Consider the following 27,382-nt stretch of genomic DNA (forward strand, 5'->3'; position numbering starts at 1 on the left):
TAAAACTTCTGGGAGAAAATGGAGTATCAAAAAAAGAAAGAAAGAAAGAAAGAAAGAAAGAAAGAAAGAAAGAAAGAAAGAAAGAAAGAAAGAAAGAAAGAAAGAAAGAAAGAGAAAGAAAGAAAGAAAGAAAGAAAGAAAGAAAGAAAAGAAAGAAAGAAAGAAAGAAAGAAAGAAAGAAAGAAAGAAAGAAAGAAAAGAAAAGAAAAGAAAAGAAAAGAAAAGAAAAGAAAGAGAAAGAAAGAGAAAGAAAGAGAAAGAAAGAGAAAGAGAAAGAAAGAAAATGGAGTATCTCCATGACCTTCAGTAGGCAAAGATTTCTTAAACAGGAAATAAAATCATGAACCATTAAAGGAGCTAGTAAATCTTTTCCCATTTCAGATTTTTCCTGTAAGGTCTTTCTAAGCACAGCTGAGGTAGAAAGGAGCTATATAGCTGTACTTTCCAGGAAAAAGACACCGGACAGAGAAGCAAGATGCTACAACAGAAGGCTTTTTCTTTTGTTTTCATTTCCCCCTCCCTCTTTCCCTCCTTTCTGGTAACTGCCTTAAGTCATCCTCCTCGAGCTCCTCCTCATATTACCAGCTATGGTATTGTTTGGCCTTGCTACGCCAGGTCCTCTGTGGAGGACCTCTGACTCTGCTCTGAGCAAACTCACTCTGTACTTGCTGGGTACACTAGCAGGATGGAGGCGAGCCCACCTCCCCCCTCCCCCCAGCAGTTATGAGTTAGTCTTGTGTTCATAGGGTTCTGTTGTTGGATTTGTTTTCCAAGTGGATTTTTCCTTTACTTACAGTGATTTGAGAGCTACCCTCCCCTTCCCTCTTTCCTGTTCAGTTTTGCATGTACTAATTTTGCAGAAAGTCTTGAAGGTGACCTCTGTTCCTAGTCTCCAGCACTGATACAGTTTTCCCTTCTTGGTTTTATGAGACAGTTCAATGCAAATTTGGAACTGGATTGCAGGGTATGAGTAGTTAAACATATAGCAGTCTCCATGTTGATATTTCATTGGCTTTATTTTCTAATACTCTCACTGAAAAACATCTTGAAAGATAAAATAGATAAAATCATATTAAAAAATGATGTGAATTTTTATGTTCCTGGGACCATTATGAAGTTGGAGTCAAACTAGAAATCAGTCACTGTGTAGTTAATACGCTGGAAACATTGTTTATGGTCTAAATTATTTACCTTTAACACAGGAAATTATAATTTTTGAATCCAAAAATCTCTGAAGAATAAACTCCCTATGTGTAGCCCTTCACTAACTAGGTCCCTACTGAGTGTGAATTCCTCAGGGGAAGAGACTTAATTCTGCTTGTCAACACTGCTTGACCCACCACACCAAAAGTGCCTAAGTTGTGCAAGAGATGCATTTAATAAGCAGTTACAGAAGGGGGAGGGAAGAAGTGACAAGCCAGTTCTCATGTGGAATGCTGACCTTGACTGCCATAATCTCCACAAACTCCATGAGGAAGTGTATGAACTGTTTCGTTCCTTAATCCCATTTTTAAAATTAAATATTTCCACAGAAGCCATAAAAGTGGCTCTTTTTAAATAAGTTACTGTGTAAGACTGTAGCTTTTTTACTTTAATGAGGTTTATGTTTGTTCTAAGTTTCTATTCATGAACTTTAATGTTTAAAGGTTCTATTCAAGTGAACATGAGTACAGTGGATTACATATAGTTCGACCTTCAACTGGGAAAATTGTGAATGAACTTTTTAAAGAGGCAAGAGAACATGGGGCTGTCCCTCTAAATGAAGCCACAAGAGCTTCTGGTGATAACAAATCTAAGGTAAGTGATAAATTTAAAAACTAAATATATATACATATATATATATATATATTATATATAGTCTCTTCTATAGGTTTTTATATTATTTGCAAACATTGCTTTTCTAACTACATATTTCTATTTTTAGTATTCAGTTTTCATAAGATTACTACCTTTCTATTAATGATTGAAAGTTGCCTCAGTTTCTTACCTTTTTTTTTTAACATAATTGTAGATTCATATGATTTTCAGAAAGAACACCAAGAGGTCCTGTGGTTATATCCACATAATGGTTATGATGTGGTTATAGCCTGTGGTTATATCTTACATAATTAGAGTGTAGTATCAAAGGCAAGATTTGACATTGGTACCATGTATGTATATAGTTCTGTCATTTTCTTACATGAGTAAATTTGTGTAATTGTCAACTCAATCAAGATACTGTTCGGTTGTCATAAAGATCTCCCTCGGCCCCATTTTAGTCACGCCCTCTGCCCTTTCCCCCACCATCTCTGACCTCTTGCCACCCTAATCTGTTCTCCAATCTCTATGATTTTGTAATATTGAGAATGTTATACAAACAGAATCATAGAGGATGTGAGCTTTTGGGATTAGCTATTTTCACTCAGCTTAATGCCCTGAAAGTCATCGTAGTTAACTGTCTCGGTAGTTCTTTCTTTTTATTCCTGATATTACTCCATGGTATGGATGTGCAGAGTTCGTTTAGGCGTTCGCTCATTGAGGGACATTTGAGGTGTTTCCAGTTTGGAACTATTACAAAGTTGTTGTGAACAATCACGTACAGGGTCTTATATAGATAATAGTTTTAATTTCTCTGGGATAAATGCCCAGGAGGACAATTGCTGGGTTGTATGATAAGTATATGTTAATTTTTTAGAAACTGCCAAACTCTTTTCCATAGTGAATGGAATCCAATCCATTCTTGCCAGCATTTGGTATTGTCACTATTTTAAAATTTAGTTATGGTGGTAAGTGTATAGTTATAGCTCATTGTGTTTTTAATTTGCATTTTCCTCGTGGCTTAGTGATGTTAATTTACATATTCCGAATGGCTGTTGATATTGAACATCTTTTCATTTGTTTACTTGCCATTATCTTTCTTATCCCTTTCAGTAAAATGACTTTGGCCTATTTTCAAATAGGATTGTTACTGTTTGAGTTTTGAGAATTCTTTATGTATTTTATTAGTTTTGAGGCTTTTATCAAATATATGGATTGCAAATATTTTCTTCTAGATTGTAGCTTGTCTCTTCATCCTCTTACCAGGGTTTGTCACAGAGCAAAAGTCTTTTATTTTGATAAAGTCCAATTTATCTTTTTTTTCTTTAGGTTATTCTTTTGGTCTCTTATCTGAGAACTCTTCCTCTAAATGTAGGCCTCTAAATGTCATCTAGAAAAGTTTTATAGTTTACATTTTACACTTAAACTTGTGACCCATTTTGAGTTAATTTTACATGAGGTTTACAACAAGGTTTGTTTTTCTGTTTATGGGTGTCCAGTTGCTACATTAGTTGAACAAGCTCACCTTTCTCCAGTTGCTTTTGTGCCTTCAGAAATTTGTATACATCTTTTACACAGCTTTTATAATTATATCAGCTGACATAGTACTGGTATATTGAAGAAGACATAAAGACATCAAGTGTCTTTTTGTGTATAATTGTCATAATATTCTTAAAATTAGCATTTCTCAACCTGAGTTCCCTTGTCAGAATCATTTGGGGAGGATTTCTAAACTATCATATGGCCTCTGGTTCAATAGGTTTCTGATATACCTAAGCATGTATCTTCTGAAAAAGCCTGTCTGATAATCCACTCTTGAGAACCATTGCTAAGAGTCACTATTCTAAATGAAACATAAATCTTAGTTTTCATTTTGTTATTGACTAACCGCTTACAACTCTTTCAATTAAGTCTGGGGTGATTTGCGTTCTTGCAGCTTCTCTGATTCTGTAAGAAAAATGTGGAATTTATATAGTTAGTTGATATATTTAGTCTATAGAAAAGAAAGCAGTATGATCATTAAAAGCTCATTTATGATATGCACAGTGATTAAAAGGAATGGCATTTTTACCTCATAAGCTATCCTACACCTGAGAAATAGAAGACCTTGTGATCAATATGGTAAAACAAAAAGTATAATCATAGTTGATTATTACAGTTGAATAAAAGCAGCTTTAAAAAGTAATTATGGAGCCTTTCCTCAGGGTAGTTTATACCCATTTATAAAATTCTTCCTTTTACATTGTGAAACTTTTATTTACTTTGTGAAATAAGATTTAAGCATAATTTTTATTAGAAGACATCATAAAATACTAGTGGTAGCCTTTTTAAATCTGTTTATACTTGAAAATATATATTTCAGTACATAAATGTATTTTTTAAGTTAAGATTGGCCTAAATTATTTCAACTTCTGAGTCACTAATGTTTTATGGGAAGAAATATAATTTCTTACTTAAGTATATACCTCTCAGTAACATAAAACCTTCATTTTAATATAAAATTTTCCTGGAAAGTATAAACTGGTTTGGCTAATTATAGCTGATCTAGTTTTGAAATATATATCGCACATTACCATAACATTTTTCCTGATAAACCATAGTGAATTTTTAGCTCATTTGCTATGTATTTTAGTCATTTACAGGTGGAGGATACAGATTGGGTAATTCCTTTTGTAAGCGGTCTGAATACATCTATGGAGAAAATCAACTGCAAGATGTAGGTACAGTAACCAAAATGAAAAGTTGCAGATATTTGCCTCTAGTGACTACTGTTTTTAAAGTTAAAAATTGGTAATATGAATATAATTTCTGTTATTTTTGAAACCTGGATTTTAAGACTAATGTGTAAGCTTTTAGTCTCAAATTTTATATTGTGTCTCAATTATGCCTTGTACTTAGATGGTAAATATTTTCTATATGTTGAAAAAAGATAGGATTCATTGTCAAAATGAGCTTTATATACATACAGTAATTATTATAAATAGTATAATGTCATTAATAGAGAATTAGCTAGGTTATAAACAGGGAAATCCCTAAAGTCATTATTTGGATTTGGCTTTTAAAATTTGGAGTTATAATTTCATTTAAACATGTGTACTTTAGCCCTATAGGGTCACTGAAAGTTCTGTCTTGCCCCTTGACATAAATATTTAAGCCCTGTGCAGCAGACAAGAATATAGGTACAGATGACGGAGAAAAGCGGATGTGGAGTAACAGCTGGACACTCTAATCGCTTTCATTTTCTCAGTGACCCAGACTAATTGTACATCAAGGCCAGGATCTAGCTGTGAGACCTTTGGCATTTCAGCCATTGTCACTTTGTTAAGTTACATACAAATCTGCCAAGCAAATACTCATGCGTTCATTTACATCTTTAACAGTAACTAAAGAATAGAATGAATAACTCCATATTTGAAATAAAGTAGGTGGTTTAATATGTTGTGAAACCGCATTTGAAGCTTAAAATTATTTGATGCAAATGGATTCTTGTATTTCTTTTATCTTTTTTCCTATGTTCAAAAGGTTCAGATTTTGCTTAAACTATGGAGTAATGGTTTCAGTTTAGATGACGGAGAACTGAGACCTTATAATGACCCACCAAATGCTCAATTTCTGGAGTCTGTTAAAAGAGGGTAAGATATATTTACCTGTATTCTATTTGTTACTGAGGGTGGAACTTTTTTATTTTTAAGGTACTAGAATATATTATGTAAATAGGGGGAAGGGTATTTTTAAGTATCTAAAAGGATATATTGCTATCCATAAGTCTCTGGTTCTTAATTTGGTGGGAAGGGGCAATAGACATTGGTCACTTTCAAGATGTGGTCAAGCTGTGGTCCCCGTTCCAAGAAGAAACATCTCAATATAATAAATCAGTACAATTGATTAGCCTGTAGCTGCCCATCCTACTAAGCCACTGTCCTGCTTACTGTTAACAGGATGGCTCTCATTGCATGTTTGCCTGAAATTCAGCAACTTATATTAGAAATCTTTTAAAGTGGCATTTCTGCTGGTAGAAGATTTAAAAAGTTAGTTTGAAGTTACAATTTGTGAAAGTAAACCAGATATACAGTGCTCTGACCGATCTAAAGAATATCATAGCTCACTAAGCTCTTGCTAAAGGATGAAGAATCAAGTGATTTTGCTATGATTATAAAAGCTTTTCTGCATCATTCTTTCACTGGCTGACAATGTGATCATTCCTAAATAGAAATACAACCAAGCACAAAAGGTTGGTGATGAACTAGGAGATTTAAGTCACAGTGAAGAGACTAAGTAGGAGGTTATACTCCATTCAGGAATTAAAGGTGGGGCTTTTCCAAGTGATACAAATATGTCCAAGGAGAGTGGCTGAAGTGGAGTGGAGGTGAAACTCACTGGCATAGAGGGAGTCAAGGACCTCTAAAGGAACGATATCTTTAGAACACTAGCATGAAATTTGAATTTGAATTCTACAAAATAATGTCAGGACACCAAAAAATGGCAAGAAATACTGTAAACAGTATGCCAAAGTCATTGAGAAAGGTGGGGAGCTGTCCAAGGAGGTAGTATATAGTGGTGATAAATACAAGGAAATAATAATTTGAGTCAGTGCTGTGGACATGGAAACCTGAAGTCACTAGAAAGAGCTAGGAACGTGTAAGTAAGGGAATGTTCATCTGCTAAGGGAAGATCAACATTGTTGTTGAAATTGATGCTTATTTCAAAGATGTTGGAAGATAACATACTGATGATGAATGTACTATAATGTAGATCAAAACTCATTTATTCTTAATTGAAAATAAGCCAAAAACTTCGTGGGCTAACGTTCAAGCAGTCATGATGTCCTAAAAGAGGGTATTTTTTTTTTTTTAATCATGTCCTGAAGTACAAATTATGATCAACAACAGTTTTAGAAAAGAGTCCTTGAAGACATGACTGATGTCAGATAGTGGTTGTCAACTATTAAATCGCTGTCTTCTATTTTGTAATACTGTCTTCACTGTCCTCAAAGAATGACTCCATAGATAATATAATCTGTCCCTACATATTATTTCCCCCAAAAGATATAATATTTATCTTAAATATATTGAAATAAAATATCATAAAATTGTATATATTTCAGTTTATAAATGCTTTTATTTGACCACACCAGAAGACATAATAAAAGTAGTCAGATAGTTTGCACCTATGTGCAGTCTAGCACTTCTCAAGAAAATGTGACAAACATAAAAACAGAATAATGAAGTATGTGCGGTTGGCAGCATAATTACTAGCAGTGGCTTTGTAGTCAGGGACTTGATAAAGTTCCAAACAAAACACAGTCTTCTCTTGGTTTATATGGTACAGGTATTCCTGAAAATTTCAAAGTGTATTAATACAATGCTCCCCCCACCAAAAGAAAGTCCTTTTTTCTTCTTTGTAAGACAGACCTTAAGCTTTAAGTTTTAGGCTCAGACACTACAGTGTCCTCATTCATGCAAATCTCTAGCAGGGCATTCAGTGGTTCTGTGGGACCCAAGACAAGACTTGATTAGGCAAGATGAATCCCTATAGAAGAGTGCATCTCGTATCTGGATCCTGACCCTGAACAACAGCAGTCACGAACCACATAACAATCAAATACATCAATTTTTAAAACTTCTTCCAAAGATTTTAGAAATAAATATCTTCATTAACTATTATGTCTTCATAGGAATTTTCTAGTGCTTATTTAGGTATAAATTACTGTCTTGCAATTTGGGTTTCTAAATGTTAGAAGCACTCCAAGATCACTGTGACAACAAAAAGTCCCTATATTGAGAATCACTGGGAATGAGGTGATGCAACTTGTTTTAAAATTTTAATTCCAGTATAGTTAACATACAGTGTTATATTCATTTCAGGTATACAATATAGTGATTCAATAATTCTGTATATCACCCAGTGCTCATCAGGACAACTACACTCCTTAATCACCTCCCCTTTTTAACCCATTCCCCCACTCCATCCCTGAAATAACCTTCAGTTTGTTTTCTATAGTTAAGAGTCTGTTTCTTGGTTTGTCCTTTTTTTTGTTCATTTGCTTTTATTTTGTTTCTCAAATTCTGCATATGAGTAAAATCATATGGTACTTGTCTTTCTCTGACTGACTTATTTTGCTTAGTATTATACCCTCTGGCTCCATCCATGTCATTGCAAATGGCAAGACTTCATTTCTTTTTTATGGCTGAATAATATTCCTGTGTGTGTGTGTGTGTGTGTGTGTGTGTGTGTGTGTGTTGTATCTCACATCTTCAGCAGTCAGTGGACACTTGGGCTCCTTCCATATTTCAGCTATTGTAAATGATGCTGTGTATATCCTTTGCTTTAGTGTTCCTGTATTCTTTGTGTAAATATTCAGTAGTGTAATTGCTGGATCATACGGTACCTCTATTTTTAACTTTTTGAGGAACCTTCCTACTGTTTTCCTGAGTGGCTGCACTATTTTGCATTCCCACCAACAGTGCAAGAAGGTTCCATTTTCTCCGGATCCTCACCAACATGTATCTGTTGTATTTTTTATTTTAGCCATTCTGACAAAGGTGAGGTAATATCTCAGATGACACAAAGAAATGGAAGGACATTCCATGCTCATGAATTGGAAGAACAAATATTGTTAAAATGTCTATACTACCCAGAACAATCAATCTACAGATTTAATGCAATCCCTATCAAAGTACCAACAGCATTTTTCACAGAACTACAACAAACAACCCTAAAATTTATATAGAACCACAGAAGACCCTAAATAAACAAAACAATTTTGAAAAAGCAAAGCAAAGCTGAAGGTTCTATAATATGATGCAACTTGAAGAAGAAAATATTTCCAGGATAACTCACAACTTGATTATAGTAATGTCAGTGTGGATTAATTTTTTTTGAGTTAACTAAAACCTTTTTCCCTTTTTAAAAGAGAGATTCCCCTGGAACTTCAGCGACTGGTTCATGGTGGCCATGTGAATTTGGATATGGAGGACCACCAGGATCAAGAATACATAAAACCTAGATTGAGGTTCAAGGCTTTTAGTGGAGAAGGACAAAAACTTGGAAGGTAAAATGCTGAAAAATGAGAAAGATACTTGTTTTTGTTCAGTATGACTTTCCTTTGAGAATCAAAACAGCAAAATGACCTAGAAAGTAAAAACTAAAGCATGAACTGTGAAGACCTTACTGATGGAATTAGGTATTAGTGATGATATTAGTAGCTAATGATTATATTAGTGATAGTCTAGTGATAATATTAGTAGCTAATACTTAGATGGCAATTACTACATTCCTGGCCCCTAAGCACTTTAATACATATTAACTCACTTAATCTTTACAACTCTTGGATACAGAACCTATGGTGACCTCATTTGCTTATGCAATAGTATGCCCAAGGAGATTGAGCTAGGAAGTGGTTACTTTCTGGGATTCAGACCCACACTATGACTCAAGTCTGCTTTTTACCATTGTACCATCCTACCTCATTCTGAGTACATGAGCTCAAAAGAGGAAATTGTAAAGGGTTCTTGATTAGGTTGAACAGTAGGTATCTTATTAGATCACAGCTGTAAGCATGTCTGCCTTCAAGTTAGGGAAAACCAGCACATAAAACACTTAACAAAACTGGAGCTTCTATTGTAGAAGGAAGGAATTGCCTCAGAGATGTTTCTAAAAGATCCCCTAGGACTTTGCTGATTACAGTTCAGAAACCAATGTGCATTGTATAATATAAGTGGACTCCTGTATAAAAGCTGTACCTTCAAAGAATTTTCATAAATCTCATGAAATTTGTTGGGAAAAGTTACCCTGTATTATATGTCTGCATATTACTATAAGTGACATGTGAAATTGGAGTATTGGCCATGTTTCTAGTATACCCTTTTGTGTATCCTTTATTCTTTTTTGTGTGATTCCTTGCCTTCCAACTTCTCTTCACTTGGCTTGTGTACAGTGGTTCTCCATTCCCCTTGCATTTCTAAAAATAGGGAAGAATTCATGTCAGTTCTTTACACTTGTCTTTCATACCTCAAGTGTCCCTTTCTGTATCCTTTTCTCCTGATAGAGACTGATTTCTGAGGCATGTAGAGAATACAGGAACACGTGTCACCCTGGCTTTTCTTAGGACCCAAATCCTTCAGTGCCCACTCACAGGTCTACTTGGAAATTTTCTCCCTCATCTCTCCTTACTACCAACACAGGTCAGATTTGTCCTGATTGTTCTTTCTTCCTCTCTTTTGTTTTTATAACTATAACCTCCAGATATATTTTTAAAAATATTTTCTAGCACTTCTCATTTCTTTTTTTTTTTTTTTTTAAGATTTTATTTATTTGAGAGAGAGAGAGAGAGTGCATGTACAAGCAGGGGGAAGGATAGATGGAGAGGGAAGAGCAGATTCCCTACAAGGGGCATCGAGGCTCAATTCCAGAACCCTGAGATCATGACCTAAGCTGAAGGCGGGCGCTTAACCAGCTGAGCCACTCAGACACACCCCTAGCACTTCATGTCTTAATGTTTATTGAGATTATGATTTTTAATTAGAACACAGGTAAAAGACGCAGCCATGTCTCTGCTTTATACATATTTTCCTTCTTATTTAAATACATGACCAAGAATGAACGTTAGACTGTACATCTTGATTAGCAGAACAGTAAATCTAGAACTGAAATTGAAAAAAGTACCATAAATGGAAGATAGCTGAATAGAGCCAGTGATTACGGTTGACAATTTCAACTCCTGAAAATAAGGATATTATCTCATTTTCATATCTTACAAAGACTGGCCTTTCTCGTAAGTCAAATAGCTAGAGAAAATGACTCCCGTGAAAGAGGCAATGATGGAGGAGAGTGACAAAACTAAGTGGTGAGAATGCTGGGCTGTTAATCATTAGCTGTATTGGTTAGGGTTTTTGATTATAGAAAACGAAATCTACTCAGTAATTTAAGAAGGGGCTTCTGACAGAGCCCTGGATAGTTTATAGCATTTCTGGAGCTAGCAGATCAAACTTTCCTAGAAGAAACAAACAACAAAACTATCTAGAAAGAACATGTCCTGTGTCCCCATCAGCTGCTCAGTGCCCATGAAGCTGGGGACCAGACACTAGAACATTCCATCATGACCTCTGTAGAAGAATCAAATACCTCCAACACCTTGGTATCCAGAAGAGCTGCATAACTTTCACTTCACAGTGCTTACGTTTACCACACAAGTGTGTATTTATTGCTCAGTAGAAGGTGGAATCATATAAAATCCTAGCTGCAAGGGAGTCTGAGAAATGTAGTCTTTAGAATTTTCAGCTTCTGTATAGGAAATTACACTAGATTAATGTGGTGTGAGCCTCTGTGGTGCACATGAATTGGAATGTTGAACAGTCGAATATATGTTCTAAGAAAGTGAAGAATTGTATAGAACATTTTAGAAGGCTTTCCATTAAGAAATCTGTTAAAATATAAAAGTTCTAACAGTTAATCTTCATGTATTCAGAAAATCACTTTCTGAGATGGTTCATTTCCCAAGAGTTCCAAGCAACTACCGAACAGAGAAATAATTAAAAAGAAGCAAACGAAACAAATGGAAATAATTCCATTGTCTTCCATAGTTGGCAGTCTTATTGCAAACATAACATTACATAGATGAAAACTAACTTAATTTTTTTACTATATTATAAATTATTGTGGGGTAAACCTAAATGCAATAAAAATATTACCCAGTTCCTTCATGTAGTATTATAGGAGCAAGCAAATCATAGCTGTAACACTTGCAAATTTACCATGACAGAATAAACTGTGCAACTGCTTAAGAATCAGTTTAGTGAGCTGGAGCAGAGCCCAACAGACCTAGAATATCACAGAATCATTTTTGATAAGCAGAGCTAACAAGTAGATAGTTGCTGGAGGCTTTTGAGCTCGTGCATATGGTGACACAGATCGTGATTGGAAGCAAACCTCTCTACCTACGCAGTTACTGTCTGTTTTTCATACTGTGCAGTCTGAAAGATTCCATTTGCCACTCACCGATTCTGGCCTCTCAACCTGAGTTTTGACTTCATCTTGATCCCTGGACCCTTAGGAGCTCTCTGTTCTAAAGTCTAATGACCCTTTCCTTCCTGCCTTTTCATTTTCTTATCCCAGCTTTCCTGTTCAACCATTGGATTTGTCTGCTCCTCTGCAGTTCAGTACTGGTGGGGATGTTCACACCCCCATGCTGGGCGGGCACCTCTCCTCCCACTGTCCACTGATCCCAGATGTTCCCTGCTCTCATCTCAGTCATCTCAGTAGACTTTTTTTTCTTTCCTTTTTTTTTTTTTTTGCTTCCACAAGAAAATGGAGCCTGACAATGAATGAGCTTAATATATTCCTCTTAGCTTCCAAGTTTATTAAATCCATCCTTATTGCCCTCTCTTAAGTTAGAAGAAGTTTCTTTTCCTGACCAAGGGACTCATTCCTCTTACAACCAACCTACATCCTTTCTTCCAGTTTGCCTAGAAAGTTTATTTTATTAGTTAACTTGCCTCTTTTTAATGTAATACTTGAATCATACAAACAATATACTGAAAATGTCATTATATTTTATCAGTTGAATGATAAGGAAAAACTGTTAAGTCATAAGCAGGTAAAACTCTGAAGGCTAACTAGTAAAGTTACTCTAATTTTTTTAAATGTGTTTTTATACCTCACTGACCAGCCTTCTCAGCTACCTAATTCTGTGGCTGTGAGCATGTCTTTCAATCTCTCCGACTCTTTTTTTTTCCTATAAAATGATATGGTTGGCCTAAACTATCTTGAAAATCCATTCCTGTTCTCAAATATTATGATGCATATAATTTCATTTTGACATATACACATAAAGAAATGCATGAAGAGCTTTCCTTACTTAGTTTCCCTACCTGGTATTTTCTTTTTGTATTTTGAGAAGCTTATCTGATCAGAATCTATTTTAAACAGAAAGCAGTAAAGTACAGAAATAGGGGTCTGAGGAACTTTTATCCTGAAAAGAACCAAAGATGAACGTGGCCTTTCTCATCTATCCACAAAGAAAACTTTTCCCTCCCTAGTTGTTAGGGTAGGAATCATGATGCTAGTAGCTGCCTTTTAAGAAGTGTCGACTGTGTAAAAGCACTGTTTGAAATGCTTATATGTCCTCATTAACTTAATATTTACTGCTGTGCTGCTGGTATCTGTTTTGCATGTGAGGAAACTATTTAGTGACTTGCCCAGGGTCACACATCTAATACGTTGTAGAATCAGAAAAATCCTGGAGTCAGGCTCCTGAATCCATTGTTGTTAACTATTCAGCAATTGCTCCCTCCTTCACATCGTGACTTAAATTAACAAATGCAGTGATGGCTGTGATGGTGGTAGTGATAATAATAATAATAGTAATAGTAATAATAATGTATATACCTAGTTATTGGTGAGGTAGAGGAAGAGAGGAGAAGCCCTTTGCATTCAGTGTACCATCCCTTTGGATTTTGTACCTCTCAGTATGTAAGGGACGCTGGACTCTTGACACAGTGAACCAACTTGGTGGTGAAGTCCTCAGTTCCAAACTTGAAAGAAAATTCCTTAATAATACCTGATCAGTGATTACAAATTACCATTTTCTTTTTTTCATGTCTTTATCGTATATATTCTGAAATCCATTCTAAAATATGTCAGGAGGGGAGCTTGGGTGGCTCAGTTAAGCATCTGCCTTCAGCTCAGGTCATGATATTAAGGTTCCTTGGATGGAGCCCTGCATCAGGCTCCCTGCCCAGTGGTAAGCCTGCTTCTCCCTCTGCCTCCTGCTCTTTCCCCTGCTCATGTTTGCTTGTGTGCGTGCTCTTTCTCTCTCTCTCTCTCTCTCTCTCTCTCTCTCAAATAAGATCTTTTAAATAATATAAAATTTATGTCAGGAAATAGCTAAAGAAAGGGGAAGTGTTAGGAATAAGTACCATTTAATTTTACCACTTCACTGTATATTTTGAGAATCTTTGGATGGGAATAAGAATCAGGATGAGCTAAAGCAGAATCAAAATGCTCCTGGAACTTTTATACTAATAAATATATACTTATTTTTTTCAAAAGAAAATAATTTATGAGATACCATCTGAATCTTAGTACTTGAGAAGATAAACATTAAGACTATTAAATAATCTCTTTAGATAAAGAAGATTAAGAGTTGATATCTATAAAGAATTTGGCTAAATTTGTTTTAATTCCTTAACCAAAAGAACACTTTATTTTTTACATAAATGACTTTCAGCTTACAGTGATGGGTCATCCTGATAGCATTAGAAGGCACTAAAAAAGCAGTACTAAGGTCCTTAGTAATCAAGTTCCAATGGTAAGATGTCCCATCAAATAAGTTTTATTATAAATCTATCACCATGGGGGCAGGGCACCTGGGTGTCTTAGTCAGTTGAGTGTGTGTCCGATTCTTGATTTCAGCTCAGGTCATGATCTCAGGGTCCTGGGGTCAAGCCCCGCATCGGGCTCTGTGCTCAGTGTAGAACTGGCTTGTCCCTTCCCTCTCCGACTTGCACATACACATTTTCTCTTTCTAAAAAAATAAATAAATAAAACCTTTTAAAAAATAAGTAACACAAGTAAATCTATCACCATATATAAAATTTCATTCCTCACTAGCACTTAGAAATTACTTCTTTTTCATAAAGGAGTAACTACTTAAATCAGGTGTTTCTAAGTAATATTAGATAAATTTAAGCTAATAATTTAGTGCTGATGATATGTACAAAACTAGTTGGTACCTGTTGAAACACTGTCCTAGGCACTATGGGACTTACTGGTATAACAAACCTACATAACATTGTATAGTTGTCTCCCTCCACCCCCCATTTTATACATGATAAAACTGGGATTCAGAGAGATTAATTTACTTCCTCAAGTCTATGCAGTTGACATAGCTGGGATTTGAAATCAAGTCTGTCTGTACTCATTGTCATTCTTTGACATTAACTCAGAGTTGCTCAGACTTTTGAGTGAAGACTGTTGTGCTAACAGCCTCATGGAATTTCAAAGGGAAAAGGGAGAAAAGAATACAAAGTTAGGCTTTTGAAAGAGATTGGATAAACAAAACTTGAATCATAGGATACAAAATAATTTTAATATATTGAAAGAAGTTGAAAGAAATATGGGAGACTCAAAAGAAGCCATGTTTCCTTTGAAAGAAGTAAGGAAGTCACAGGCAGGAACACTTGAGACTCAGCCATGGATGTCATGGTTATTCTTGTGTATTCAGATTCATGTTCTAATTTTTCAGTTCTTCTTTCTTAGCCTTACCCCTGAAATAGTCAGTACACCTTCATCTCCAGAAGAGGAGGATAAGTCAATATTTAATGCGGTTGTTCTTATTGATGATTCTGTGCCAACAACAAAAATTCAAATCAGATTAGCAGATGGGAGTCGTTTGATACAAAGATTCAATAGTACACACAGGTAAGCTCATTTGTGGTTTTTCACACAGGGTTTCTTATCTTTATAAAACTATGTGACATGCTGCTGGGGATTTTTTCTAGGTCATCTGCTGCTAAGATATTTTATACTCTGAAAAGAATAGGATCTGCACTTTTAATATAATAACATTGTTGACATCTATTTTATGCATAACTCACCTAAAGATTGTTTCTTTACAGAAAAGGTAAATAATTAGCTACACTCCAAGAGTAATGCTCGATTGTATCTATAATCCAAGATAAATCCATCCATTTAAATAACGTAAATTTTTAAAAATTACAGTACATTTAAATAAGGATTAGAATTGTATGATTTATATCACTAATTTTAACTAAAAGCTTACATGAAAATAACATTTTTGTATCACAAATTATTTTCACCTTGTTTCTTTCAGGATCCTGGATGTCCGGAACTTTATTATACAGTCCCGTCCTGAATTTGCGACTCTTGACTTTATTCTTGTGACTTCATTTCCAAATAAAGAGCTAACAGATGAAAGCCTGACACTACAAGAAGCAGATATTCTTAACACTGTGATACTTCAGCAACTAAAATAATACGGCTCCTATCCATGCAGTAGCATGTAGGGAAGATAATGTGCCATAATAATAAGGAAAATACTTATAGCATTAAGAAAACAAACTATTTTTTATTATTTATACAGATAAATTTTGGTTTTATTCTTATCCTGTCTTCCAGCCTTAGTATAGATGAATTTGGGCCAGGAGTAGATTTTGAGATAAATGTTTGAGTTTTTAGTTGCAGGGCTGGTTTATGTTGATAGCTTGTAAATATTCAGGCAAACCAATTTGTTACATGCTCTGGGTTAATGTAACAACATTTGTTTGCAGAGAAAATGAACAAAACCCCATTTTGATAAATGCATTTGGTAAAATTTGCACTAAAGTTTCTTGATGGTGCGTTGATCAACAGCTATCAAGAAATCCTCTGATCAAATTGAAATTTTTGCTGTGATTATATTGAAAAGTATCTGTATTCTGATTTTGAAATATGTTGATCGGATAATTTCCTTCTATTAAGATTGTATGCGTCCATCTGTACGTGTCCTTCCGTACGTGTCCTTTATACTTACTGATTTAGCTCTATTACTAGTGTCAAAAAATACAGTTTGGCCTTGTATTTTACAGAACTATGACCATCATAAACCAGAAACACAGACAGAAAGGTCAGCAGTTCTTGAGAAGATCTCTTAAATAGCACTTTAAAATAGAGTAATTACAGTCTCTCCCAGAGTCTGCCTTGATCACATTCATTTATTTATTCAACACATTTTTCTAAGGGACCCACTGTATATACTGGACACTGTTCTAAGTGTTCAACCCAGAATGTATTCTACTCCAGGGCAAAATGAGTGTACAACTTCAGAAATGTAAATTCTGTCAACCAGACTGGGCCTAAAGGATTACCAGCAAAAATATTTGCATTTCTGCCAAAGCCAGGTATTTCCTGAATGAGGTAGGCTATATCAGGAATGATAGAACGACTTTTTCTTCCTCCCAGATACCATTTCATCTTTGGTCAACACTCCTAGTTTGTTTTCTGTGGCTGCTGTAACAAATTACTACAAACTTAGTGGCTTAAAATAGTACAAATTTATTATTTTGTAATTCTATAGGTTGGAGGTCCAACATGGGTCTCACTAAGATAAATATTGACAAGGCTCTGGTCCTTTTGAGAGGCTCTAGAGGGGAATCATTTCCTTGTGTGTCCAGCTCCTAGGGGCCCCCTTCTCCCATCCTCCAAGCCAGTACTCTTCTCTGCCATTACATCTCTTTGACAACAGCCAGGAAAAGTTCTCTGCTTTTAAGGACTCGTGATTGGGCCCACCAGGTAATTCAGGATTATCTCCACATCACAAGGTCTGTAGCAACCTTGGCTGCATCTTTAAAGTCCCCTTTACTAGGCAAAGTGACATATCACAGATTCCCTCTGGAGGCTGCAGAGGTGAGTCTGTTCTTTGCCTCTTCCAAGGCTGTTAGCATCTCTTCACTGTAGCTGTATCTCTCCAATCTCTGCTTCTGTCTTGACATCTTTTACTACCAACTTTATTTCTCTTGCCTTCTTCTTAGAAGGATCCTTGTGATTATATTTGGTTTTCCTAGAATAATTACCAGAAAAATCTCATCTCTAAATACTTAATCACACTGGCAAAATCCTTTTCTTATTTACATAGGAAGCCATTACCATACCTACATTACCTAGGTATGGTAATGAGACCATGAATATTTTGGAGGTCATTCTGACTACCACAGTCCACACCTGCCCCAAGGATTCACATCGATTCTGCATAAAGCCACCCCATCTAGAAGTATCAACCAATTATAACATCAAAGTGCAACATCTTACCTGAAATTCACCAGCTCAAAAATCCTAAACCTCATTTAAATCATCTAAATCAAGTATAAGTGAGGGTCTTGGTATGATTCCTGGGACACCGTTTCTCTCCATCTGTGTAACTCTGAACTTAGAAAACCAGTTATCTGTTCCCAAATATAGATAGGACATTCCTTTTCAAACAAAGCGGAATGAGAAGAGGAGCCACGTGTGCCAAGATTTATATAGGAGCCACGCACACTCTATTACATGTCAAATCCTGGGAACTATTCTAGGCTTTTGATGTCCTCTCAGAGTCCTCTTCCCTTTTTCATGAAAGGTAGCACCTGTTTGCAGCTGAGTAGTTTTCTCAGCTTGTTTCTTACCTGTGGAATTGTGGGAAGTCCGGCCATCGTTGGTTTCATACCACCACCATCTTTTTCAATTTAGGGTAGCAGTGTGTGGCATAACATTCTCCAGAATTTCGTGGATCTTGTGTGCCTGTTGGGAGGATTCAGTTCTTTAGACTGGAGGCCCCTGCACAAAGCATTCCTAGGTAGTCCCATCTCTATTTTTGGCTTTTTCTGAGAAGGCTGAGAGGATCTATGAGTCCCACCCTTAATGCCTTCAAAGAACTTGTGGTGTGATGGAAAATTCAGGCCTTCCCCAGGTATTAACAGAGGGTTGTATGACTGTACCCTACTCTTGAGCTGGTTCCCTGACAGTGAATTCCTTAACTGTAATGTCTTCTGTCAGCTGGGTAAGCTAAGAACTTCCAAGTCATCGGGTCCTGTTTTCTTTATATTTAACAGTTCTTCACTCAATTTATCTATCTCCACTCACATTGTATTCTGACCAGCAAGAAGAGAGCAGGGCACACCTTGCACACTTTGCTTAGAAGTCGCTTCAACCAAATGTCTTAAATTTATCCCTTACAACTTCTGTTTCCACGTAACTGCAGACACCACTATATAACCACAGTCTCTTTTCCTTCACTTTCCAAAGCATGTTACTCATTTCCTACCAAGCCCTCTTAGCAGCCCCTTTAATGTCCTTTTTTCTTCTAACACTCTGTTTAGGACAATTTATATCATCTCCATGGCAATTTAGGTGCTCTCTACCATGCTCTTTACCTTCCTTCAGCCCTCACCAGCATTAACATCCATAAATCTGCTAACAGTGTTCAAAGCAATCCTGCCTCTTTCTGTCATGCTCCTAAAAATTCTTCCAGCCGTCTACCCACTGTCTCATTCCAAAGCTAAGCCCTCCTTTTCAGGTGTTCAGCAGCGCCCCACATCCAGGTATCTGGGAAAGTCTACTATGCCTGTTCACTGCCACTTAACTTGAATGTGCCAATAAGGAGATTTGGAATTCAGCTTTCTCTGGGAGCTCCATTTATTTCAAGGAGGTGACCTGTGGTCAAGGTTTTCCTACTGTCAAGTGCTATCAGAACTACCACAGGATAGAAGTGTTGGACCTCACCACCACAGAGAAACTGGTTCTCAGTGTCACAATGCAGAGTGAGAAGATTATTCCTAAATCTTAGAACAGGAAGCCATGCTCCTCTCCACCAGTCAACAACTTGGAGAATATATAAATAGCAGTTCAGAATGTTACCAGGAATAAACTACATTTTCATAGGAGCAAAACCATCTTCCTTAGGAAATACTCTATCGAAACAAATGAACATTTTAAATAAGAGGGCATTGCCCTATTTTGGATTAACAAAATGGGGTGAGGGGATTAACCAAACCCTGTAAAAGTGTTTGAAATGTTATGACTGTAGTTTCTTTTTATCATTTAGATGGAGTGCCCATAGATGCACGTACAAAAGCAACTGCCATTTTTGTATATGATAGTCTTCCAAAAGGTAGAGATTCACATTAGGAGGGATAATTAAACATTCAGAATAATACTTTCACATGTACTACACAGTGTTTTGCTTCATTGGAGTTGTTTTCCTGAATTCTTTTTTACTATTGCAGTCACCGTAACTTATAAAGTTTATAGTCATCCCCAAGGAATTATGTCACAATGGGCAGGTAGAGAGCCATGTGTGAGGTCAGTTGTTTTGCATGACATATGTAATCAAAAAATTTCAAGTGTCTGGTTTACCAATAAAGAATGTTTTCACTGAAAGTCATTGAAAATCCTTTTCAAAATTTCCTTAATTAGTTTTATTTGAGTGACTTAATGGATTATTGTAGAGCATGAATAACATTCCCTGTGGTTTAATTTCTTGTGGTGCATCTTTTTGATTGACAGAGAAGAACTGAATTGTAGCAATGTTTTCTCAATTTTCCGTTACTGTTTCTGTTTTCATTCCACCAAAATAAAGGTGCGAATTTTTCTTAACTTTTTGTCGCAGTGGATTTCTGAAAACCGTGTCACAACGTGTTGTTGATAAAGTAAGTCATTATTTTCCCCTTATAGAGTTTTTCCCTCTGATCAATGATACAAATTAATACATCTTATTTGTGTCCAATGTTGTAATAATGGCTAAGAAATACTTTCTGTAATCCTCTATACAGTTTTAAGGGAAAGGATCTTTTAACTCCAAGGAAATGATTTGTAAAAGTAGCCCCAGTGCATATGTGTGTGAGAGAGAATGTGTGTGTCCACAAGCACGGTTATTATGTTGGGATGGATAGCAATATAATCATATTTAAGACAGTGACTTTTCTTGCCTTAACCTGGGGAATAGAAGAGTATATAAAATGAGTGTATGTCCTTTGATTTTATGCCTTCATATTTCCCTTATCTACATAGTGTACCATTCATGTACTTTTTAGAACATTGTTAATTATAAAGTGTACCAGGTTGTAGTTTCCACATTTCACATCTTTCCCACTTCGGTCTTCATTTTTGTCTTTTTGGGAATAGCTTGTTTCTTCTAATGTAAACAGTTTTCATCATTTTTATCCTAGGACTGGGATTTGCAAAAAGTATAATTTTTAGTTTTCTATCAGAATCTGTGTTTGTTAAAAAGTAGCAACTATAAGTACTACAACTATTGAGAGCATCAGTAGGCTTGAGAGTGAAAGCATGAATGTAGTTGAGTACAAGCAGAGGTCCTGTTCCCACCAGCCTGGAGTTACCTAAGTCTGAGCTTCTGAGCATAGAAGGAAGGAGGATGGAGCAGCAGCTTTTAAAACGAAATGTTCAGGGGTGCCTGGGTGGCTCAGTGGTTGAGGGTCTGCCTTTGGCTCAGGGCATGATCTCGGGCTTCTGGGATTGAGTTCCACATCAGGCTCCCCACAGAGAGCCTGCTTCTTATTCTGCCTGTGTCTCTGCCTGTCTCTCTGTGTGTTTCCCATGAACAAATAAGTAAAATCTTTTTTTCAAAAAAAAAAAATGTTCATCCTCAGTATAATCAGTCAGATATAACATTCCCTGAGGTGAAGTTTATTTCATATTTTACTATATTAATAAATATTTCATATTTTACTATATTAATTACTATATTTATAAATATAAATTTAATATTTATATTAAATTTATTTAATATAAAATAGTAAAATAAATTTTACTATATTAATAAAATGTTTTGTTAATATAGTAAAATTTTATGCAAATCGATAGTTTACATATGCATATTATAAAATACATGATGACATGAAGGCTAGGTCTTCTTATCCCCTTGAAAACATTATAAAGGTCCATAATGTAAGTAGACGGTACTGTTCTGAAACATTGTGTACATGGTATGCTATGACAGCAAATGAATCTAACTTTATAGTCTTTAATTAAGCATATGTGTAATTCATTTGCAATAAGGACTTTGTGTCTTAGATAGTAACTACTCGGGTTGAACATTTATTGAGGGCTTACCAAGGGCAGGATCCTATTTTGATAGGCAGCATGTTACAGTCAGTGCCACTCTGACAGTTTGTCACCCTGACCTCAGTATAAGTGTGACTTGAGAGAGGACTTTTGTGAGGCCTCTATCTAAAAATCATGGTCTTGTCTCTTAGTCATATTACCCTGTTTACTAGCATTAGCAATACCTGATACTTTCTTGTTAATTTGTTTGGCTTTCGTCAACATCTTACATGGAGACAGTCTTTCCTGTTCCCCCTATCAAATGATAAAAGTAAAACTATATAGTAACAGCCTGATGTTCCTTATCCAAGGAAATCAGTCCATGGATTGGGGAAGTACAGTGCCTCATAAGCGCTGGAGCACTGATCCCAGGGGTTTGAGGCAAGAGCAAGCTTTATAGCTGGTAAAAGAGGCAACTTGGAAATGCATGGTCAGCTAGGAGGTGGAGGATTTTCTTACAAGGCTAATAGCCTATTTTCCAGGGTAGGGTAAGCTAGCTAAAGCTGAGTTGGAGGATTGTGATTGGTATGTGTTTCCTTGACAGGCATTCCCCATAAAAGCAAGCTTAGGTTTAAAATTGTGACAGACCAAGGCACTGGGACATCCTACATTTTGTGAATCCTAATATATGAGTTAAATTTAATATCCCATATTCTCAGAATGTGCATTTGTGAGAGCAGAAATTTTTCTTATACTGTATCCTTGGAAATTAGGACAGTGTCTTAAATGTAAGAGTCACTCATAAATGATTAATAAATGATAAATCAGTGGATTAAGAATGGGACCCTCTGAAAGTTGGAAGAATGCATGCATTAATGTTTTAAAATCAAGAGCTTCAGAAATACCAACAGAGTCGATACTAGTGAGAGAAAACATTTGTATACTTGTTTGGGTTTTAAAGGAAGGAGAAGACAAAAGTGTTCAGTAAGTGGCAGACTTGATTCATCTCCAGGAGTGGTAGCACCTATACCTATAAGTGAATGGTCCTGGTAGTTCCCATGGTAGAACTGGATAAAGAGAGCTAAAGAATGCCCTCCTGACAATATGAGAGATACCCAAAATTGTTTGAAGCCCAGCAGTAGGTGTTGTAATTCTGTAAGTTTAAGGATAAGGAAGGACTTTGCTCCAGAGACGTGGAAGAGACCCTTCAACCCATTATGTTCTATTCGGTTATTCAGAAAGGAATGCTGCTTTCTTGTCATGCGATCTGATGTTTAATATGATTTCTCTTATGGATTTTAACTTTATATCAGAGGTAAAATAGTACTAGCCTCATAGTAGCTATCATTTATTATATCACTTTCACATAATTTATTTAAACATTTTAGTTTCAGGCCAGCCCGGATGGCTCAGCAGTTTAGCGCTGCCTTCAGCCCAGGGCCTGATCCTGGAGACCCAGGGTGGAGTCCCATGGAGCCTGCTTCTCCCTCTGCCTGTGTCCTGCCTCTCTCTCTCTTTCTCTCTCTCTCTGTCTCTCATGAATAAATAAAATCTTTAAAAAAAAAAACATTTTAGTTTTACTAATGTTTTATTTCAGAATGTGGCACCTTAATGTTTTTGTTTTAGAGTGTTTTATTAACGTTTTATTTTGGAATGTGACACTTCATCATAATTTATTTAGCACTTTAATACTGATATCTCAAAGATGTGGAAGTTGATTTAATCAGTTAATTGAGAGTGTGCTAAAATATATGTAAACTCTTGTTAACTGAAAAGCAACAGAAAGTCATATGATACTAGAGATTTTATTTACACGTCCCTCGTGCCTTTGAAATGAAACTAGTTTGAGGAACTGTTGACTTTGGCTTGACTCTCAATTTGGCTGAACTTGCAAAGAAAATTCTCACTAGTCACTTTATATTGTTCTTGTTCTCTAAATTAACTCCCATTACCCAATCTTCCACGCAAGCAAAGAAAGGAGAAATGACCTGGAGTTACAGATTTCCAAATAACCTTTTAAACAGACAAGTATACCAGCAAACGTGTAGGAGTTTCAATGTTCCTGAAATTATTTTTCAGAGAGAAAATGTTTAAAATTCTCTTATTGTTGATATTCTTTAATAGCGCTTTTTTATGTATAATAAAATAGCTAGTACTTATTTAATTTGCATAGATTTTTTAACATATTGTAAATACAGATCTTAAGTATGTTTGACATTTAAAATGGCACTGGAGCTCATAGTTGTAAGTGATCAAGGGTTCTCTATGTGCAGCCCTTGAAATAAATGACTTTTTTTTTAAGGATTTTATTTATTTATTTATGAGAGGGAGTGAGAGGGAGAAGCAGGCTGCCCGTTGAGCAGAGAGCCCAATGTGGGGCTCAATCCCAGAACCCTGGGATCATGACCCAAACTAAACGCAGACACTTAACTGACTGAGCCACCCTGGTGCCCCGAAATAAGTGACTTTTAACATAGAATTGTATCCCTAGGCATCTTAATCATTTTGTTTTAGATGTAATAAAAATAGCAAAGAGGCTAGATTTGATTCCAAGATATGCACATGACTCAGTGAGTGTGTGGCATATATTCATTTGATCTAATCTCAGATGTGAAAGACCACTGGATGATTCACAAACTGTATGTCTTTTCTTTCTCCAAATTATTATTTTAAATAAGAGGATCTACCTTAAACTATTAGTGAAAAAATTATGAAAAATGTTTGCATTTTTAGAAGTTGTAATTTTATGATTTCAGTTTTTCACTGAAAAACTGCAATAAGTGCAGTAAGTCCCCTAATTCCACTTTTGGATGGTTCTCCAATCAAGGCTAGGACTTTTACTCAAACATTGCATGTAAGTGTATGCAAAAGCATATTTGATTATTTCCTTATCATTCTTCCTATTATAAACAATAGTGCTTAGTTTGACTCAGAGGAGCTACCAAAATATCTAAAAATCTTCATACTAAACGTGAAGATTGGGAATAGTGCTGATGTGTGTTTTCCAGTCAACACACAAACTTTCACTTCCTTTCTTATTTCTCCTCCCTTTCTCTTGTCAGGTTACCTTTTTTCTTTTTTTCTCCACATACTTGTAAATACTACTTCCCAAACTTTCTGACTTACTGGAAGCTTTCCTTGGAGGAATAAGTTCTCTATCTTCAGATGTTAAGGAGAAGAGTCGAGTGTTGGGAAGATGAGGGGGGCAAGCCTTCATGAGGACTGTGGGAGATAAGCAGAATCAATGTTTTCACCATCATCTTCATCGGGAAAATCACACTAAACAGAGATGAAGTCAGCGTCTCCTTCTTGGTGTGCTTCCATTTCCAATGTCCATCAGTGTCGGGCAACAAACATTGTCTTCATTTCTTACTAATTATCTACAGTGTAGGTACAGAGTTACCAGGACACTCATTTTATAGATCATTGATAAAAGATTAAGTTATTTTCTAAAAGATATTTAGCAAATGTGGCAAATATTCCCCACTTCAAGTAATTTTCAGCATGCTAAGTAATATCCTAAAAGATATTCAGCAAATATAGTAACTTCACCACCAAAACCATCCTCAGGTAAAATGTTAATCTATGATAATTTGGTAAATTTGGTGCTTATGTACCTTTCTGTGTGGAGTATTCAAATACAGTTAAAAGTTTTGTTATATCTTTCCTCAGTGTTTGCTGTCTCTCTAGCAATTTTGTTCATCAAGAATAATGCAGAGAAAGCGAAGTATTTGAAGGGAACTGACTTTCTATAGGAATATGTGGGGTTTTTATTAACTGGAGATACAAATATCAAATCCTTTTTTATATTGATCTAGCGGATGAATACCGGTGTTCTTACTAAACTCTAACCCAGAATATCTTGAAATCCAAAAAGTTGGTAATCTTAGAAATCTGAGAAGTTCTTCATATAGGCTTTTAAAAATCTTATATCATGGCAGGAGGGTGGGGAATGGGTGCTGTTAGGTGATGATCTTCAATGTAAGAAAATAATTGAGATTACTATAGCACCTATCATTGCCTGGAAGCAATTAACAATATCAAAAATGCTATTGTTGATTACAGTTTTAACTTTCACAAAATGCTTCCAATTTTACAAAACAACCCAGCATGGAAGATGGAAGAACTGCATTCCTACCCACCAATACATATGTCTGGAGGAGGAGCCGTGTGAGGTAGAAAAGTGAGTGAAGAAATTTTTTTTTTTTTTTTTAGAATTTTTTTTTCATATGTCATCGTCTGACAAGAAATATCTAAGGCCATGGGCCCCTTTGATCTCCACAATGATCAAAGTGCTGCTGTTAATAAAACAAAACGTTATAGTACCTTTGACAAGTTAATACTACATCAGTATGTGGGAATTTGGTTACTTATTATCTCCACCAGAGGGTGTATAGGCCCTGGGAAGGAATTTACATCATTCTGTCTCACCAAGCTGTTTTAAAAAAGTGAAGGAGAGTCTAAAATTTACTTGTTAAAATAAGAACTGGGGGTTACCCAGACATCAATATCATTTAGCACTGCTTTTCTGACCTGTAGTATATATAAGAAATATAAGCTAAATATAATTTGCATTTTCAGAAATGTAATAGTATTAAATGAAAACTATCAATAGTATCAAGTACTAGGCCTTGGGTTTTTTTAGTGTGATAGTGGCCAGATGTTTATCATTTTGTCATATGCCCACAGGCCGTTCTCCCTAGAAAGTATTTTAAATGCCCCAAATGTTTTAATTCCCTCAATAATGCATTTTTCATTTTGATGCACTGCCCTAAATGCTTTGTCTGTTTTGTTTTGTTTTGTTTTTTCTTTCACCCATATCATATTCCCTCTTGTTTTCCTTGGCTAAATTCTGATTACTCAAATTTCAATTCTTACAGTCACCAGTTCTTCCAGAGTTGTGTGTGCAACTTTATTATCACCAAGCCCACTAATGGAAAAAGAAGTGATAGAATTGTAAAAATTAAAATGGAGAGGATTGGCATAAGAGCTGGAGGTCCTACTCTGCTCATCATGCCTCCGCCACCAACTCGGCAAGTCTCGATTTTCTTATCTCCAAAACAAGATTAGAACACAGTCCTTCAGTTTTCAGTTCTGATTCTTTCCCCAAAATTAAGTGCCAACCAACATAACATGTCTAAAAATGGTGTGGTGGAGGTAAAGAGGTCAAATGATACAATTCAGTGGCAACCAATAAATAAATCCATAGGAAATATAACTTGCATTGTTCATCCTCTTCCTTTTGGTTGATTTTCTGGCACTATCTTCCTGGTAAAAGAATTTGAGAATTCTTATTAAAAGCATTTTTATTCTAGTAATATCTGTAGGATAACTGGTAAGGTATAGATTAGCAAATAGGTTAAAGATAATTTTACAGGTCAATACAATTTTCCTAATTGTTTAATAGCTTCTTTAAAAAAATTATGTTAGGGTCTAACTACAGATTTAATCAACAAAAACGATGGTGTCTTCATATAACAGTATTCGGTCATTTTTTTAATGTAGAATATTTAATGATGTGAAAAAATTCATGATAAGAACAAAGTCAAGTTAGAAAAAATTTACCATAGGACAACAGTTTACTTAGGAAAAGCAAAATGAGCAAACAAACAAGCTTTTCTAGCCCAAATTTTGGTCTCTAACATATTCCTCACTAAGGGTAGCCAGAACCCCTTCAAAAAATGTCTGATTCCAAATTTAGGAAAGGGAAACACAGGTGACTAAAAGGTTATCTTGTGACTAAAAGTAAAGGTGCTTTCAATTACCGATGGAGTCAAGAGCCAGCTGATGTGATTCCCACTGGCACCATATCAGCATCTAGATTTTGGTTAACCAAAAGACATTGGGTCTACAAAAATCCCCTAAATCTTTATGACAATCAAATGAGCTATTAAAACTTCTTGGTCACCATGTGAGGAAGCCATTACCTTTGAAAACTGGTAAGTAAAGGGAAGCATTTACCCTGCCTTTCCCAAGACCTTCATTTCTAGTAACCAGTAGCCCTAGCAATAAGTGAAAGCTGTACTTTACAGAAGAACACCAGCTAATAAAT

General features: G+C 35.7%; 1 protein-coding gene across 1 annotated transcript in view; it reads left to right on the forward strand.

The window, feature by feature from the left end:
• The window catches only part of UBXN2B (UBX domain protein 2B), a 29,311-nt gene extending 9,388 nt beyond the window's left edge, over nucleotides 1-19,923 (forward strand). The window contains exons 3-8 of the mRNA XM_025477794.3: nucleotides 1,647-1,797; nucleotides 4,430-4,513; nucleotides 5,320-5,429; nucleotides 8,711-8,848; nucleotides 15,055-15,216; nucleotides 15,629-19,923. Of these exons, the coding sequence (XP_025333579.1) occupies nucleotides 1,647-1,797; nucleotides 4,430-4,513; nucleotides 5,320-5,429; nucleotides 8,711-8,848; nucleotides 15,055-15,216; nucleotides 15,629-15,791 (808 nt within the window). The 3' untranslated portion in view covers nucleotides 15,792-19,923. The remainder of the gene's footprint in view (nucleotides 1-1,646; nucleotides 1,798-4,429; nucleotides 4,514-5,319; nucleotides 5,430-8,710; nucleotides 8,849-15,054; nucleotides 15,217-15,628) is intronic.
• The last annotated feature ends 7,459 nt before the right edge of the window (nucleotides 19,924-27,382 follow it).

The sequence above is a fragment of the Canis lupus genome, chromosome 29, assembly GCF_003254725.2.
Source record: "Canis lupus dingo isolate Sandy chromosome 29, ASM325472v2, whole genome shotgun sequence".
Lineage (NCBI taxonomy): Eukaryota > Metazoa > Chordata > Mammalia > Carnivora > Canidae > Canis > Canis lupus.